At 24.7% G+C, this 19412-nt stretch overlaps 2 protein-coding genes across 2 annotated transcripts; both read right to left on the bottom strand.

The window, feature by feature from the left end:
* Positions 1-725: 725 nt before the first annotated feature.
* Positions 726-12509, bottom strand: LOC105259375. Its single transcript, XM_025406226.1, has 17 exons — positions 12411-12509; positions 11533-11575; positions 11252-11371; positions 10642-10849; positions 9924-10402; positions 8833-9010; positions 8481-8702; positions 8004-8233; positions 7340-7495; positions 5150-5200; positions 4835-4948; positions 3700-3907; positions 2990-3465; positions 2200-2377; positions 1865-2083; positions 1443-1672; positions 726-1032 (listed from the first exon to the last, which is right to left on the bottom strand). Exons 2-17 carry the CDS (start codon positions 11545-11547, stop codon positions 856-858), a joined length of 3261 nt encoding a protein of 1086 aa, XP_025262011.1. The 5' UTR covers positions 11548-11575; positions 12411-12509; the 3' UTR covers positions 726-855.
* Positions 12510-14344: 1835 nt separating this feature from the next.
* On the bottom strand, positions 14345-19253 carry LOC112637171 (4-coumarate--CoA ligase 1-like). Its single transcript, XM_025406225.1, has 9 exons — positions 19170-19253; positions 18307-18349; positions 18028-18141; positions 17181-17388; positions 16469-16944; positions 15774-15951; positions 15435-15656; positions 14945-15174; positions 14345-14506 (listed from the first exon to the last, which is right to left on the bottom strand). Exons 2-9 carry the CDS (start codon positions 18319-18321, stop codon positions 14345-14347), a joined length of 1605 nt encoding a protein of 534 aa, XP_025262010.1. The 5' UTR covers positions 18322-18349; positions 19170-19253.
* Between the last annotated feature and the right edge of the window lie 159 nt (positions 19254-19412).

Here is a 19412-nt window from a genome sequence, read left to right as displayed (position 1 = left end):
GTACAATATTTCCTCTTATAAGAGGAATGCGCGTAAAACTATAACGTGGAAATTATGAGACGGCACAAAAAGAAATAATAAGTTACACAAGATATATGTATATACATATGTAGATCTTGTAATTCTCTTTCTCAATACATGATGAAGAATTGAATTAAATTAAAAAAAAAATATCTCTTTTGCAAGTTGAAATGATTACATCTATCTAACCAAATAAAAAAAAGTATAAAGAGAAAAGATTTGAACATAGGCGTGCATATCAAGATTTTAGAAATCGATTTATATCTGAGAAATCGGTTAAAAGTCATAGTCATCTAAATAGTAAGTTCAAAGATTTATGTTTTTGCATTATATTATTATAATATATACAAAAATATAAAATGTATGTATTCATTAATAAACGTATTAATTCATTTAATAAATAATATTAACAATTAATAATGGTAACATGAAAAATAATATTTTAACTTGAATTTAAATTATTATAGTGTAATATTTTCAATACATGAGTATATATAATCATTACAATGGATATATTTCATGAATGTAAGTGTTCGAATGACGAAAAGATTTAACAGGAAATGTGATAATATAGCAAATCTTTTTTTAGGAAAAATAAATTTATACAATTTTGAAAAGATTAAATTTTTGCTCAAATAAGAAATACATGGTTTTATTAAGAAATTCTCTCTAATAAAAGAATAATATTATTTAATATTATTTATAAAGCGTTCTTTAACAAAAACTCGAGTCTAAGTATACGTTTCAGTTATCATTTTTTTTTTAAGTTAGGATGTAACAAATTTAAAATTTTCATTATAATTGTGAAATTGTCAATAATTATGAAAAATGTAATTATAATTTATCCTTTTGCTTTAAAATTAATTTCTTAGCCATAGCTCTTAATTCTTTCTTCGCAATTTTTCCTGAATTTGTACGTGGTAATGCATTCAGAAATATCACTCCAGCACGAAGTTTGTATTGATCCATCATGTTATCTGCCACTAAGTCTATTAATTCTTGTTCTGTCACCTACATATAAACAATTTGATTATTGTAACATGGTATATTTGATAAAGCATTTTATAAAAATAAAGCATTTTATAAAGCATTTGCATTAAAAAACAATCTATAAAAGTCTATAAATTATCACAACACGTATATGAAATTAATTATGCAATTAATTAAATTATAATCTGTAATTTATTATTTGAAGGAAATAGAAATTTACAAGTTCAATAATAGTTTAAAGAATTGAGTAATCTTGATAGGAATATTAAAAAACTTTAAAACTTTAAAAATTTTATCATATAAAAATTTTTAAAGTTTCACGCAACATTCTTAAAATTTCGATACAATTGATAAATAATGAATTAAAAAATTTATATCTTATAAATATACTCGCGCTTTGTATCCTTATCATGTCTGTAATAAGATTTTACCTCGCCTCCCGGTATCTTAGTGACGAAAGCAATAGGATGTTCATCGTTTGTTGCATGAGGCACCCCTATTACTGCAACTTCCAATACTGCTGGATGTGACATTAAAACATTCTCGATTTCTCCAGGTGAGATTTGATATCCTCTGTATTTTATAAGATCCTTTATTCTGTCTATAACAAAAAGTTCTCCATCTTCATCGATATAACCAATGTCACCGGAATGCAACCATCCTAAAAAAAATATGAACTTATTTTCATGATATATTACATTATTATTATACTATATTATTATTAGATATTTTATTAGATTACTTTTTGTTAGAAATTACTCAGAATAATAACTTTGATAATATATGTCAAAATCAAAGTCATTTAGGAAAAAAGGAAAGTACACTAATATAAGGATTTAATATCATTTTTTACCTTCGTTATCAATTGTACTTTTTGTGACTTCCGAATTTCTATAGTAACCATTCATTAAAGTCGGTGTTTTTATCCACAATTCTCCCAAGTTATTTGGGCCAAGAGTTTTTCCATTTTCTACATCCACGATTTTTAATTGTGCATCCTGAAGTACTGTTCCACAAGATCCATTCTTATGATTTGAACATTGCATTGCGCAGAATCCGAATTCTGTCATTCCTAGATACGAAAGATGAATGATTGAATTTTCACTACATATTCTATTGCTAAATATTGTCTTATTTTATATATATATATATATATATATATATATATATATATATTATATTTATTACCAAACACTTGTAATATTTGAACATGTGATAAAATACATCTTATCTCTTCATGCACTTTCGATTTAATTACAGCACCACCGAAGAGTATGACTTTTAAAGTTGATAATGAAAATTTCTTTATATGATCCGTTCTGAGAAGTCGGTTAATCATATTTGTACTTAGAAAAGCCATAGTTATCTAAAGAACAAAGCAAAGATGTTTAGCATTATTATTATCATATATGCAAAAATATAAAATGCATGCATTCATTAAATCATTTAATAAACAATATTAACTATTAACAATGGTAACATAAAAAATAATATGATATTCTTTAGTAACTTGAGTTTATTTAAATTATTATAATGTAATATTTTAGTAATAATTAATCATTATAATAGATATATTCCACGTAAGTTTTCACATGATGTAAAGTTTTAACAGGAAATATGATAGCAAATATTTTCCTAGGAGAGATAAATAAATTTAAATAAATTTACACAATATTGAAAATATTAAATTTTTTGCTTAAATAAGAAATACATTATCTTATTAGAAAGTTCTCTCTAATAAGAATAATATCATTATTATTATTTAGAAAACATTCTTTAACAAAAACTCTAGCTCATGCTAATATATCTCAATTATCATTTTTTTTACAGGGAAACAAATTTAAAATTATACGCGCGTATTTATGCATAAAAAAAGTTTTTTATCCTTTATATAAAGAATTGTTCATCTTTTACATTAAATGAAAATTCAATCTTATTGTAAACAGCGTTAATGTAATCTCATCTTTACGACTTTTACCTTATATTTTTCGATTAATGGACATATCGCTTCTTCTTCAAATTCCGGATAAAGGATTATTTTGGCACCTTGTGCGATTGCCATCAAATTCATCATTATCCCGGTTATCCAATATAGTGATGAAAACCAAATCGCTACTGCATCGGTCAAATATATATTTTTATCCTCACTGATGTGCAATAAACAGTAATTAGATAATTCAACGCCCTTCGGCATTCCCGTAGTGCCTGACGAATGCATGATGCACATTGTCTTTCGCATATCGTTGCACTCGACATATTGAAAAGTCGCCACTTTATCATCACTGTACATGCTCAAAATATCAGAAAACGAAATTGCATTGAAGTGATCGCCGAAAATTACAACGGTAGGATTGTGATCGCTCTCTTTTATCGCGCTCAAGATAACGTTTACGGATTTCTCACTGCAGAATATTACTTTCGGAGTAGTAAGCTGCATGACATGCAATATGTTTTCTAATATAACAAAAAAAGCGCAATTAAGAAAAGTTATATAAAATAAAAAAAAACATTGAGTAAAATAAATAATACATATAACATATTATAGATATTACTATACAACTGAATGATAAATAAGATCTAAGTAATTCAAGATAAATACTTATATTTGCTGCCATTGGAATTCTTTGATTATTAATCGAATATAATGTAACAACGTTTATTTTTAATTTTTATCGCAGCAAAACTCACGCAAGTCCATGTTTTCGTTCCACGGATTAAAGATTGCGTTGACATAAATTGCTGCCAAACAGGGCACGAAGGTATTAAAATGATTACTTGTGCATACAGTGACAACATCCTTAGATTCGATTCCTTGTTCTTGTAGCCACAACGCACATCTTATGACTTTGTCTTGTAATTCCGCATATGTAACTACTTGTTCAGTGCATGCATCCAACTATAACATTATTGTTATGTTTGTACAATGTCTTTAAATTACCAAATGTGCGTTTCATATTAAATCATTTAATTAAAATGACATTAAACGTATTTTAATTTCTCAAAAGTGTTTACTTGTTATAAAATTGATATTTAAATAATATCAATTTAATTATATAACTATTTAATTATATTTAATTATATAACCATAATATTCAATAATATTTAAAAAATAAACTAATATTTATTAACTGTTTTGTTATTTGTGAGTTTATATGTTCTGTAAACATATTACAGAATCTCAAACACAGATACACATATGTATAATGTTTTATCGATAACAATAAAGTTAAATAAAAAATGTAAAAATCCTATAAAACCAAAGTTGCAATTATACTAACAAGTAAATTTAATCAAATTTAATAATACAAATAATGATACGTAAAATAATAGATAATACAATATAAATTAAATACAAATATCAAATTAAGAAATAAAAGCCGAGTGCAAAAACAGCAAAACAAAGTATCATTTTTAAGAAAGTTTGATTATATATATATATAAAATTTTTAAATCTTTTAAATCTTTTGTGCATCATTTTCTGTAATGATCAAAATTAAGAAAATAATATATGTCAAAGTAAAAATTAATTGTTTAGGAGAGCATATTTTAGTAAGACACACAATATATATCTATTACACAATACAAATCTATGGTAATAATATCTTATAAAGACATTGGGTAAAAGATCCATTAATGATATGGCATATAGATCCCACTATTATCATAATTATTTATATATCTCTCCACCAAGAAGTGTAATTGTATTATACTATAATACAATTTTTAAAAACATTTTCTGTTTTATTTTATATTAACACACTTAACTATAAAAATTGATTTTTCGTGAAACATTCGATATTGACAATATAAGTGATTGACTTACATGCACGATTTTATCTCTATGACTTTTAATTTTATTCCACATCATTTCTCCAATACTCTTGCGGTTAGATGTAGTTATTTCTCCTTTATAAACGTTATTTTTCACAGTAAAAGACTGAAAATAATAGATAAATCTATATAAAACATAATAAATAATGAAAAATAGTATAAATCTTTGAATGTCTTTATTGCAAATTTGCGTTTCGTATTTTTAATCTACATATATCTTAACGCTATATTAAAGTAACTTTTTTAAATATTATGTAAAAATATTAATCATAATATATATGTACGATTGTGTGATTTTTGTACTTACCCTTGAATCATTTGTAGTCATTTTACTGGAGAAATTGGAGAGTTTTAAATTTTAAATATAAAATATTTTTGAACACAATTAAACGACGATGTAATTCCCTTTTTCATACACTAAAATATTTGAAGAATTAAGTATCACTAATTTTTATTTATATAATACGATATCAATTTATTTCTTAAATTAATCGTATATTACTCACGAAAATTTCTTCATTACCGCTGTAATAAGAGAATGTTAAAAAGACTTTGTACTGATATATCGTGACACTGCGTGTATTCTCAATGTTCTATCATTCACGGTTTATTCGGAGTCATATCTCATGACATTATGCACTATCTCAAGTTAACAAGCAACAAAAATTTCTCTATTTTTATAAGGAAACTGGATAAGATTATATGAACAAATATAATCTTGCAATACATATAGTGTTGCAAAACATGTTGAGCAAAAGAAAATAGTAATATAAGATAAGATAAGATAATATAAGATAATATAAGATAAGATAAGATAATAGTAATAATATGACACTAATAAGATAGTAGTAATATGATAATATGTAAAATATTTTTTAACTAATTATTTTTAATTATTTTTAATTACTTTTTAATTATTTTTATTAATCAAAATAAACTTTAATTACGCGTTTGTTTGTTGATTTAACAAGATGTTAATATAGATTTTAACTGAAAAACAATTTTTATAATTATTTTATAATTATAATTATTTTAATATTTATAATTCTTCTTTTTTATAATTATTTTTATTTTTCTTTTCGTTCATATTTTATAGAAGAAAATATAATTTAATTGTTAACGATAATTTGATCGTTACTTCAAAAGAGAGAGCAAAAATTATTAAGAATTTGTAATATGAAATTCTCTTATCTTTTCGAAAATGATATTTCATAATGTTGAAATTCGCTTATCTTTTCGAAAATGATATTTCATAATTCGCTTATTTTTTCGAAAATGATATTTCATAATTTGATCGTTACTTCAAAAGAGAGAGCGAAAATTATTAAGAATTTGTGATATAAAATTCGCTTATCTTTTCGAAAATGATATTTCATAATGATTTTCATCAAATGATATTCCTATTAAATAAACAAATAAATGCGTTGCGAGACAGTACAATTACATATTGTGTTCAAGCATTCGATAATATTAATCAAATTCTTTTGCCCATGAATTACCTTTAGAAAAGATAGAATAGATATTATTATTTCTTTATATAACTATACAATACAATCTTTTGAACATGATGTTAACATATATTTAAATATGACGTATTATATAACTATCTCATTATGCATATATTATTATTTTCTTATAACTTTTATCTTCCTATGCATAATGATTTTGCTGCCAACATGTTTATCTCTCTTTTAATCAATGTATGTGCGCGTGTATTATTATCTAACGGTTATAAATATACTTCTTATTTTAGTCAAGCAAAACTTTTAAATATATGCGTATGTTGGAAAAAAAATATTGAATTATATTTATGAAACTCATTGCTGATTTATATATTGTTGATCATAGCTAAAGCGGAACTTATCAGAAGAAACGCAAGCTGATTTCTCGCGGGAATGTGAATCAATCGAATATCATAGGTCTTTTTCGAATCTCAATCAAAATGAGATTATTGTTTGAGATGTAAAATGAGTCATTTATTTCATCTGCCACAGTAATTATTCTTGATTGCCATTTTTTTGTTTCATTTTCTAATAATTATTCTCTAATACGATATTGTTACTATATTGCTAAACATGTTTTCTAACTCTAATCGACTTAATGCAATAATTAATTTTACACTAGTAGAAAAAGAGACGACACAATATCGTTAATATCGTATTCATATCATTGGAATAAAAATATTTCACACAATAGTCTTAAATCGAATTATTATTTTATATTTTTCTCAGATGTTTATTACAGCTTAAATATTTATAATTTTTTTAATATAAAAATTTTCAAATATTTGTAAATTCTGCACTCCTTTGACGAAAAAAGGATAACACTTTATAATTATCTAATAATTATATAATTGAAATAAAAATTAATATCTTATAATTACCAATACAAATTAGTAATTTCATGTAATAATTTTATTAATGAATATAACAATTTTTAATTAGAAATATAATAATAGTTAAATAATTAAATATAAATATAATTCATTATTTTATCCAAATGCTAGCTTTTTTGCCATTGCTTTCAATTCTTTTTTGGCGATTTTTCCGGAACCTGTATATGGAAAAGTATCCAAAAATATCACTCCATCACGAAGTTGATATTGATCCGTCATGTTATTCGCTACTAGGTCTATCAATTCTTGCTCCGTCACCTACGTATATAATAAAAATCGTATATTCTACTCGACGCAGACATATATAAAAAATCATACAAGAAAAATGGAAGTGAATCCATATGCAATTGTAAGTCGATTCTTGTTGTTAATTATGTAAGTACACATAAAAATCAAGTGCGCGCAAAAAAATCTTTAAGAATGATTTTATCGAACATGAATAATGCCTTGTAAAAAGTTTTATATTTCCAATTTTAATTTACATAATGATCATCTCTTTTATTTATACCACGATTTTTAATAAATCTTGTATATACATAATATTTAAATTAAATACATGTTACATATCTATTAATCTAAAACATATTTATTTTGATAAAAGAAATTTATACACATGCCTATTTCTAAATTGTATTATAAATGTGTATGTGTGTAAATTTTTAAAGAAGTTATTCAAATTTTCAAAACTTCTCAACATATGATTGGTAAATTATTATTTGACAGAATTTCGCTCTGTAATTTTATTATAATTGCAAAAAGATTGTACCTGGGCTCCGGGCATTTTAGTGACATAAGCGATAGGATGTTCATCATCCATTGCATGAGGTACCCCGATTACTGCAGCATCTAGCACTGCTGGATGTGACATTAAAACAGCTTCTATTTCTGCAGGTGAGATTTGATATCCTCTATATTTTATAAGCTCTTTTATTCTATCAATAATAAAGAGTTCTCCGTCTTCATCGAAATAACCGATGTCACCCGAATGCAGCCATCCTAAAAAAATTGAAACATACTTTTAAGATATATATGTGTTACTTTATATATTACTTTTAAGATATTGTTATATTTAATCAAATTAAAACGTTACTTAATTTATTGACGTAAATAAAAATATATTTGTACGTAAATGATATTAGTTTAATTCAATTTAATTATATATTATATATATATATATATATATATATGTACATTATTAATATTATTAACCTGTGTGCGCATAAAAGGAAACGAAATTGTTTACCTTCTTCATCAATAATGCTTTTTGTCGCTTCAGGATTCCTGTAGTAACCATTCATTAAGGTCATTGTTTTTATGCACAATTCTCCTGGATTATTCGGGCCAAGAACCTTTCCACTTTCTGGATCTACAATCTTTATTTGCGTATTTTCGGCTACTGTCCCGCAAGACCCGTTCTTATGATTCGAAAGCTGCAAAGTTCCAATTCTACATATTTCTGTCATTCCTATATAGAAATACAAAATAAATAATTAAAGTTGTATGATAAATTTTATTTATTATATATATTGTCTTGTTTCTTATATATTTTTTGATATTGTATTTATAATATTTTATTACATTAAGATGATATTTACCGTAACCTTGTAATATTTGAACATGCGGTAAAATACATTTTATTTCTTCCTGTGTTTTTGACTTCAATATGGAACCAATACAGATTAGAAATTTTAAAGATGATAAGGAATACTTCTTTATGTAACCCGCTTGAAGAAACCGATTAACCATACTCGTGTTTAAGATCATCATTGTTATCTAAATAACAAAATAAAAAAAAGTCAGGTAATTATGCATAAAGGGGTCCTCCTCTCCGATTTGCTTTATTTTTAAATATGTTATGGGAGATCTTCCCCAATAATTCCGTATACATATATTCATTACAAATACGTATATTCCATTAAAATTATTTTTGTATTTATTATTTTTATCCTTTTTGAGCCTATATCTCCAAAACTATTTGAATCCGATCCTTATATATATACATAAAATTACTCGGGAAGATTTTCTCTATAACATATTTAAAAATAAAGCAAATCGAAAAGGAGGCTCCTTTTACGCATAAATTTTTACCAAAAATCTTATTTGTATTGCAATACGCTGGTCATGTGAAAATGTAAAAATATGTTATATAATTTATCGAAATATATAAATACGTCAAATAAGACGATATTTCCAATATTTTAAAAAATCTTGTATGTAACTTAAATCGTGAAGTATTATCACACATACATGATTTGTTGTAAAAATAGACATTTCATATACTGCATATAATGCAAATCTCCAGATAAATGAGTTTTAACGATTAAAGTTAAAGGCTCCACTCAATAAGTTTATGTAACATTAAAAGATACAACATTAAATTACTTGTTTAAAAAAGTACTCAATTTTACTACAGAATAAGAGTAAATAAAAGAAACATTATTATTATAACTTATAAAGAGATTTTGGAGCAACCAATGTAATAATTCTGATATACCTCATTTATTATTCACTTATATGTTTTTAAATCGCAGAAAGAGACAGAGATTTAAAAATATTCATTCTTAAGATTTTAGAGAAAAACAGAATCTTATAAATGAAATAAATCCTGTCGCACAAACAATATTATCAATTCAATATTATTATTTACAAGCAATTTCAACTAACTTACTTTATACTTAACTTTTACCTTATATTTCTCGATCAGCCGACATGTCATTTCTTCATCGAATTCCGGATATAGAATAACTTTGGCACCCTGTGCGATCGCTGTTAGATTCATTATTATTCCGCTTATCCAATAAAGCGATGTGAACCAAATTAACACCTCATTAATTTGACACACCTTACGTTTAACCTCGCTGATGTGTAAGAGACAGTAATTGGATATTTCGACTCCTTTCGGCATCCCCGTAGTACCTGACGAATGCATGATACATACCGTTTGCTTGATGTCTTCCGGCTCGATATATCGAAAATTCGCCACTTCTGAATCCATATACATATTCAAAATATCAGAAAATGAAATTGCGTCGGAATGATTGCCAAAAACCACAACAGTGGGGTTGTAATCAATTTCATTTATCGTACTCAAGATAACGTTTACGGATTTCTCGCTGCAGAATATTATTTTCGGAGTAGTTAGGCGCATGACATGCAGCGAGGTTTCTAATAACAAATAGCACATAATTAATAAAAGCTTTCTAAAATAAAGAAGATCAAAACACATAAATAATACATAAATATTATTATACAATTAAATAAATGAGATCAGATTTAATTAATTCCAAAATAAATAAAATTTAATAATTTGCTTTCATAGAAATTATATAATCTTTGCTTATTAATCGAATCTAATGTAACAATTTTTAAAAAGTTTTATAAATTGTCATTGTTAGAAAACTCACTCAAATTCATATTTTCATCCCATGGATTAAAGATCGCATTAACATAAATTGCCGCTAAGCAGGGCACGATAGAATTCAGATGATTATTTGTGCACACGCTAACAACATCGCCAGATTTGATTCCTTGTTTTTGAAGCCACAATGCGCATCTCACGATTTTGTCTTGTAGCTTTGCGTACGTAACTACTTTCTCAGTACATGCATCCAACTATGATATTATTATTATTATAAGGAATGTTTTAAAATCACCGAATGTGTGTTTTTTTATACATTATTTAGTCATAATTAAAACAGTATTGAATACGTCTGGAATATCTTGTGTAATTTCTTGAAAATATTTAGTTGAAGTATGAAATTAACATGCAATTTATATTTAATATATATTCAATAATATTAATATATTAATATATATTTAATAATATTAAAAATAAATGGTTTAAACTAATATTATTTAATTGTTTATAATTTGTATTATATAATACAATATAATCTTGAGAAATATTTTTTTATTTTAAGTTTATTTTCCTAACTTGCTTAAATAGTCTATTCTTGAAAACAATTTTTTTATTTACTTATTCTATATTTACGTCATGTGTAAAGATTAACTTACGTGTGCAATTTTATCTGCATTGCTATTAATTTTTGACCATATTATTTCTCCAAGATTCTTATAATTAGGAATATAAGACGATATTCTACCTTTATAAACATTATTTTCCACAGTAAAATTCTAAAAATAATAGATGTTTATTTTCTTAATTAATTACAAAATTTTTACAAACCTAGTAAATTTGCATTTCATATCTTTAATGCTCTGTGCATATCTCACTTTATATTGACAGTTTGTTATTTAAATATTATATAAAAGATCATATTCGTTTTTGCATTTACCTTTGAGTTATCCATTTCGCCGGAAATATTTAAATTTTAAATCCTAGATATGTAACATTGAATTCAATTAAAAATCAATTTAGCGATTAATTAATAGCACTGCACCCTAAATAATTGCACTAAATAAATTTTATTTTGGTCGTCTCAATTAATTAAACGAAAGTTGACTATTAGTGAAGTGGATATAATACATTGTCATTAACAAAAATCTTCTTTTAAATGAGTATTGCATAGCTTAAATCAAGAATGATTAGGATATAATTAGTAAAAAGCATAATTTAAAGCATTTTTATGATTTTAAAATTAGTACATAGAAAGTATAGTATTGAGACACTGGCGCATATTTTATATTATGATATTGATTTTATATTATGAATTTTGTTAATAAAATTATGAAACTAACAAATTAAAATTTATAATTTTTATAACAATTAATAAATTAAAATTTATAATTTTTAAAATAGTACATAATTATACAAATTGATAAAATATTTTGTTGTTAAGATATTAAATATACAATGTAAGTTTACCATCTTTAATAATATTCAAAAATATATTATATTTGAATTGCATAGATTCTAAATGTGTGTCTAAATTAAAATTAAAAAACCATTTAATTCAAGTCTGAGCTGTATATTTTATTCCATTTTTAACACAATTCCTTAATTCATTTCTTATTTCAGTTTCTCCAAAACAAAGAGTTTTGAACAATTCCATAGTAATCGAGGCATTTTGAGAAAATCAAATATCATTCGTTCCTATTTACATGACGACAATAATGCTGACTTGTTTTTCTTTTTTTTTAATTAATCGTATACTGCTTGCAAAAAGTTTTTATAACGAATGAATACATTTAATATGCTAAAAATTATACTCACTGGTACAATATTATGTAATGATCACTATAGTGAATACTGACGTTGTCCTATCATCAACGTAATGAAAGATATTATTCCATAAAGTTACTGTATCATGCAGTAGAAATATATCATCCCTACTTTTATCGTATGCTTTTATAAGAGAGCTTTTAGGAGAGAAAATATAATTGTATTGTATTATTAAGAAGATAAGAAGATAAGAAGATAAAATTTGAATAAACATCAAATAAGAATAAACTCAAACAAGAGAGAGGAAACTGAAGTAAAATAGATGTACATATGCGTAAGATATTTTTTTTTAAAAACGCAAAAAGTTAAAAACTAATTAAAAAGAAATGTCTGCGCATTCTAACATTCTATTCTATCAAACAATAAACGTATTTGCCTAAACTACATATTTCACATAACAATTCGGATAGCGTAATAATTTTTCCAACATTTTATGATTTTAATTAAATTTCATTGCCCATAAATTATTTTTAATATAAGATTTATTACATATTATTTTATAATTCATTATTATTTATTTGTTATAATTATGTCATTTCTTGAATATTAATACTTATACTTATACATATACTTCAACATGACATATACTTCATTATGTCATTTCTTGAATATTAATACATATACTTCCAACATGACATATTCAATAATTGCTTGATTATATTTCATTAATTTTTTGTGATTTCCTTAAAAATATTACGTGACTGATATAAATATAGAACTTTTTTATTTCAATTAGACAAAAATTATACATGTGTGTGCTAAAGAGATAGATTATTGATTTCATATTCTCTTTTTTGGTTATAAAACTTATGGTTAACGTCCATCATATAATAAAGCGGAACATATAAAAAAAAATGGAAACTAATTTTTCAACAAAATCGAAATGCAAATCGATCGATTGCTATCAATTTTTTATTTAATACACTGTGCTTAAATGCAGTGTAAAAGAATACACATGCAGTTATTAATAATTATTAATAGATTCGCAGAATTCCTTCTTAATTTTTTGCCTTTCCATCTACTCCTATATTTCTACTCCTTCTTTTCATTTTTACTGTGTTATTATGTGATGGCTATAAATATACTTATTATCTTAGTCATGCAAAAATTTTAAATATGCGTGCGTTGGAAAAAGAATATTAATTTACATTTATGAAATTTATTGCTAACTTATATTGATGCTCATCACAGCTAAAGTAGAATTTATCAAAAGACACGCAAGCTGACTTCTCGCGGGACATGTAAATCAATTAAATAATTTTTTTTTCGAATCTCAATAATCAAGATTATTTGAGAATATGCCTTACAAAGGTAAAGTGAAAACTATAGTATATGTAATGAGTATATGTAATGAGAAAACTATTTATTTCAGATAGTGCAGTACTTATTCTTGATTGCCATTTCTCTGTTTCCTTTTTAATTGTTTTCTAATACGACATGTTACTACTATTACTAAACATATTTTATTATATCTAATTGACTTAATGCAATAATTAATTTTACATTAATAAAAAAGCATACGAAAAATATTGTTACGTGGAATTAAAAACATTTCCCATAATAGTCCTAAATCATTTTTTTAATAAGCCATAATTTCTTATTACATTCATATCGTGTTTGAATTATTATTTTATATTTTTCTCACAAATATTTTTTTTCTTCTTAAATATTTATGATTATTTTTTAATATAAAAATTTTGAAATACATTTATAAATTCTGTATTTCTCTTTTGCAAAAAACACAAAACATTGTAATTATATAATTGTAATAAAAATTAATGTCTTATAATTACTAATACAAATTAGTAATTTAAAGTAATAATTATATTAATGAATATAACAATTTTTAATTAAAAATATAATAATAATTAAATAATAGAATTTAAAAATATAATAATAATTAAATATAAATGTAATTCATTATTTTATCCAAATGCTAGTTTTTTTGCAATTGCTCTCAATTCTTTTCTGGCGATTTTTCCGGAACCTGTATAGGGAAAAGTATCCAAAAATATCACGCCAGCACGAAGCTTATATTGATCCATCATATTATTCGCCACTAAATCAATCAATTCTTGCTCCGTCACCTACGAATATAATCAAAATTATATATTCTACTCACCATATATTTAAAAAATCGTCATACATCAAAGATGGAATCTATATATGCAAATGCAAGCCAAGATGAATCGATTCTCGTTGTTAATTAAGTACGCATAAAAATCAAGTACGCGCAAAAAATCTTTAAAATTGACTTTTTTCAAACACATAATACTTTGTAAGCAAATTTACACACATGTCTATTTCTAAATTATTTGAAGAAATCAAAAGAATCAAAAATAAAAATCTTGGAAATAAGTTTATTAAAAATTATATATATATATATATATATATATATATATATATGTGTACGTAAATTTTTAAAAATTAATCGAATTTCCAAAATTATTCAACTTGCAATTATTAAATTACTATTTTATATAATTTCCTTTTGCAATTTTATTATAATTGCAATAAGATTATACCTCGGCTCCGGGCAATTTAGTGACATAAGCAATAGGGTGTTCATCATCCATTGCATGAGGTACCCCGATTACTGCAGCTTCTAGCACTGCTGGATGTGACATTAAAACAGCTTCAATTTCTCCAGGTGAGATTTGATATCCTCTACATTTTATAAGCTCTTTTATTCTTTCAATAATAAAGAGTTCTCCGCCTTCATCGAAATAACCGATGTCACCCGAATGCAGCCATCCTAAAAAAATTGAAACTTACTTTTAAGATATATATATTACTTTACATATTACTTTTAAGATATTATTATATTTAAGAAAATGTATAAACGTTACCTAATTTATTGACATAAATAAATAAATAAATAAATATATATATATATATATATATATATATATACGTAAATAATTCGATTAATTGAATTTAATTATATATATTATATATATATATTAATTTAATATTATTAACATGCGTGCGCATAAAAGAAAACAAGATTTTTACCTTCTTCATCAATAGTGCTTTTTGTCGCTTCAGGATTCCTGTAATAACCATTCATTAAGGTCATTGTTTTTATGCACAATTCTCCTGGATTATTCGGGCCAAGAACCTTTCCACTTTCTGGATCTACAATCTTTATTTGCATATTTTCGGCTACTGTCCCGCAAGACCCGTTCTTATGATTCGAAAGCTGCAAAGTTCCAATTCCACAGATTTCTGTCAGTGCTAGAAATACAAAATAAATAATCAAATTTGTACGATATATTTTATTTATATATTGTCTTGTTTCTTATATATTGGTATTGTATTTATAATATTTTATTACATTAAGATGATACTTACCGTAACCTTGTAATATTTGAACATGCGGTAAAACACATTTTATTTCTTCCTGTATTTTTGACTTTAATATTGCACCACCACAGATTATAACTTCTAAAGATGATAAGGAATACTTCTTTATGTAACCCGCTTTAAGAAACCGACCAATCATGCTCGTGCTCAAGAAAATGAATGTTATCTGCATAATAAAATAAAAGAAAATTTGTATTGCAATATGCTGGTCACGTGAAAATGTAAAAATGTATTACATAACTTATCGAAATATATAATTATGTAAAAAAAGATGATATTTCCAATGTTTTAAAAACTCCTGTATATAATTTAAATTGTGAAATGAATTAACACACATATGTGATTTGTTGTGGAAATAAACATTTCATATATTAACACAAATCTCCAGATGATAAATAAGTTTTAACAAGAATTAAAAACTTCTTTTTATAAGTTTACGTAATATTAACATAAAAGTATAACATATTAATTTTAATATGTCTCTTTATATGTCTCATTTATTGTTCACATATATGTTTTTAAATCATAAAAAGACAGAGATTTAAAAATATTCATTTTTAAGATTTCAGAGAAAAAAAGAATTTTATAAATGAAATAAATCTTGCCACATAAGGAATTATTATCAATTTAATATTATTATTTACAAGAAATTTCTACTAACGTACTATATACTTAACTTTTACCTTATATTTCTCGATCAGTCGACATGTCATTTCTTCATCGAATTCCGGATATAGAATAACTTTGGCACCCTGTGCGATCGCTGTTAGATTCATTAATATTCCGCTTAACCAATAAAGCGATGAGAACCAAAGTGATACCGCATTAATCATATAAATATTTCTATCCTCACAAATGCATAATAGAGAGTAATTAGACATTTCGACTCCCTTCGGCATTCCCGTGGTGCCTGACGAGTACATGATACATGTCGTTTGCTTGATATCTTTCGGATCGATATATCGAAAATTCGCCACTTCTGAATCCATATACATATTCAAAATATCAGAAAATGAAATTGCGTTGGGATGATTGCCAAAAACCACAACAGTGGGGTTGTAATCGATTTCATTTATCGTACTCAAGATAACGTTTACGGATTTCTCGCTGCAGAATATTATTTTCGGAGTAGTTAGGCGCATGACATGCAGCGAGGTTTCTAATAACAAATAGCACATAATTAATAAAGCCTTTCCAAATAAATAATACCAAAACACATAAATAATACATAAATATTATTACACAATTAAATAAATGAGATAAGATTTAATTAATTCAAGATAAATAAAATTTAATAATTTACTTTCATAGAAATTATACAATCTTTGCTTATTAATCGAATCTAATGTAATAATTTTTAAAAAGTTTTTAAACTTTCATCGTTAGAAAACTCACTCAAATCCATATTTTCGTCCCATGGATTAAAGATCACATTAATATAAACTGACGCCATACAAGGCACGATAGAATTCAGTTGATTATTTGTGCACACGCTGACGACATCGCCAGATTTGATTCCTTGTTTTTGAAGCCACAATGCGCATCTCACGATTTTGTCTTGTAGCTCTGCATATGTAACTGCTTTCTCAGTACATGCATCTAACTATGATATTATTGTGATTATAAGGAGTGAAAATTCTCAAAATTATCAAATGTTTGTTTTATTGTATATTATTTAGTCGTAATTAAAATGATAATGAAGAAATTTAAAGTATCTTGTGCAGTTTTTCGAAAATATTTATTCGATATGAAATTAATATACAAATTTTATTTATTTAATAATATTAAAACTAAGCGGTTTTTAATCAATATTTAGCTATTTTGCCTGTTTATATAACGAAAATTATAAATTAAATGCAGATATATTTTGTATCTTCTATTGTATATTCTATTGATGTTAAGATAGAATTAAATATAAAAGAATGAAAATCTTATAAAAATGAACTTTGCAATGAAATTTTAAACAAACTTAACAAAAATTATTTTATGTTTCATTCAGAATTAATTTTTTTTTTAATGATAAAAAGAAATATGTGATATTTTATAAACATAATAAGCGCGATTAATAGTAAATAGATCCTCGTCATTATTTATATCTCTCAACAAGTATTATACAATCTTGAAAAATATTTTTTTGTTTTAAAATTGTTTCTCTAACTTCCTTAAATACTACATTACATTCTTAAAAAAATCTTTTTTCCTTAATAATTCTATATTGATATCATGTCTAAAAGTAACTTACGTGTGCGATTTTATCTGCATTACTCTTAATTTTAGACCATATTATTTCTCCAAGGTTTTTATAATTAGTACAAGATATTCTTCCTCTATAAACATTTTTTTCCACAGTAAAATTCTAAAATAAGTAGATGTCTATTTTTTTAATTAATTACAAAATTTTTACAAACTTTTATAGTAAATTTGCATTTCACATTTTTAATGCTTTGTGCATTTCTCACATCATATTGACAGTTTATTATTTAAATATTATATAAAAGATCATATTCGTTTTCACATTTACCTTTGAGTCATCCATTTCGCCAGAAATATTTGAATTTTAAATCCTAGATATGAAACATTGAATTCAATTAAAAATCGATTTAGCGATTAATTAATAGCACTGCATCCTAAATAATTGCACTAAATAAATTTTATTTTGGTCGTCAGAATTAATTAAGTGAAAATTGATTATTAGTGAAATGAATATAATATACATTTTCATTAAAATAAGAACCTTTTTTTAAATCAATATTGCATAGCTTACAGTTAAATCAAGAATGATTGGGATATAATTGATAAAAAGCATAATTTGAAGCATTTTTACGATTTTAAAATTAGTGCATAGAAAGCTATAGTGTTGAGACACTGTCACATATTTCATATTATGATAATAATTTTATTAATAAAATTATAAAACTGACAAATTAAAATTTATAATTTTTATAACAATTAACTAATTAAAATTTATAATTTTTAGGATAGTTCTACATAATCAAACAAATTTAAAAAATGCATATTTTGTTGTTAAGATATTAAATATACAATGTGAGTTTACAATCTTTAATAACATTCAAAAATATATTATATTTAAATTGCATAAGTTCTAAATCGAAGCTCGCGTCTATATTAAAATTAAAAAATCATTTACCAAGTCTGAGTTGTATATTTCATTTCGTTCTTAACATGATTCCTTATTTCAGTTTCTCCAAAACAAAGAGTTTTGAATAATTGAGCTATCTTAAAAAAACTAAATATCACTCGTTCCTATTTACACGTCGATAACAATGTTGACTTGTTTTTCCTTTTTTTTTTAATTAGGCGTAATGCTTGCAAAAAGTTTTTGTAACAAATGAATACACTTAATAAGCTAAAAATTATACTCACTGGTACAATATTATGTAGTGACCACTATAGTGAATACTGACGATGTCCCATTATCAACGTATTGGAAGATATTATTTCATAAAGTTACTGTACCATACAGTAAAAATATATTACTTCTACTTTTATTATATGCGTAAGAGAGAAGATGTGATTGTTTTGTAATGTTAACAAGATGGGAAGATAAGAAGATAAGATTTGAATAAGTAAATCAAACAAGGCTGCGTTCCATTTCACGCATATGCG

The sequence above is a fragment of the Camponotus floridanus genome, unplaced genomic scaffold, assembly GCF_003227725.1.
Source record: "Camponotus floridanus strain SB8 unplaced genomic scaffold, Cflo_v7.5 scaffold136, whole genome shotgun sequence".
Classification (NCBI taxonomy): Eukaryota; Metazoa; Arthropoda; class Insecta; order Hymenoptera; family Formicidae; genus Camponotus; species Camponotus floridanus.
The sequence above is the reverse complement of the archived record's forward strand: the minus strand, read 5'-3'. Positions and strand labels throughout refer to the sequence as shown.

Bases quoted from the DNA above. Each gene is read 5' to 3' on its own strand.
- LOC105259375 (XM_025406226.1), bottom strand. The intron at 8,234-8,480 runs GTAAACAATTTC...CAATTTTTTTAG, and splicing joins AAGCATTATTGATGAAGAAG to GATGGCTGCATTCGGGTGAC. The intron at 3,466-3,699 runs GTGAGTTTTGCT...TTGTTATATTAG, and splicing joins GAACGAAAACATGGACTTGC to AAAACATATTGCATGTCATG.
- LOC112637171 (XM_025406225.1), bottom strand. The intron at 17,389-18,027 runs GTAAGTTACTTT...ATAATATCATAG, and splicing joins ATGCAGATAAAATCGCACAC to TTAGATGCATGTACTGAGAA. The intron at 15,657-15,773 runs GTAAGTATCATC...TTGTATTTCTAG, and splicing joins TCAAATATTACAAGGTTACG to CACTGACAGAAATCTGTGGA.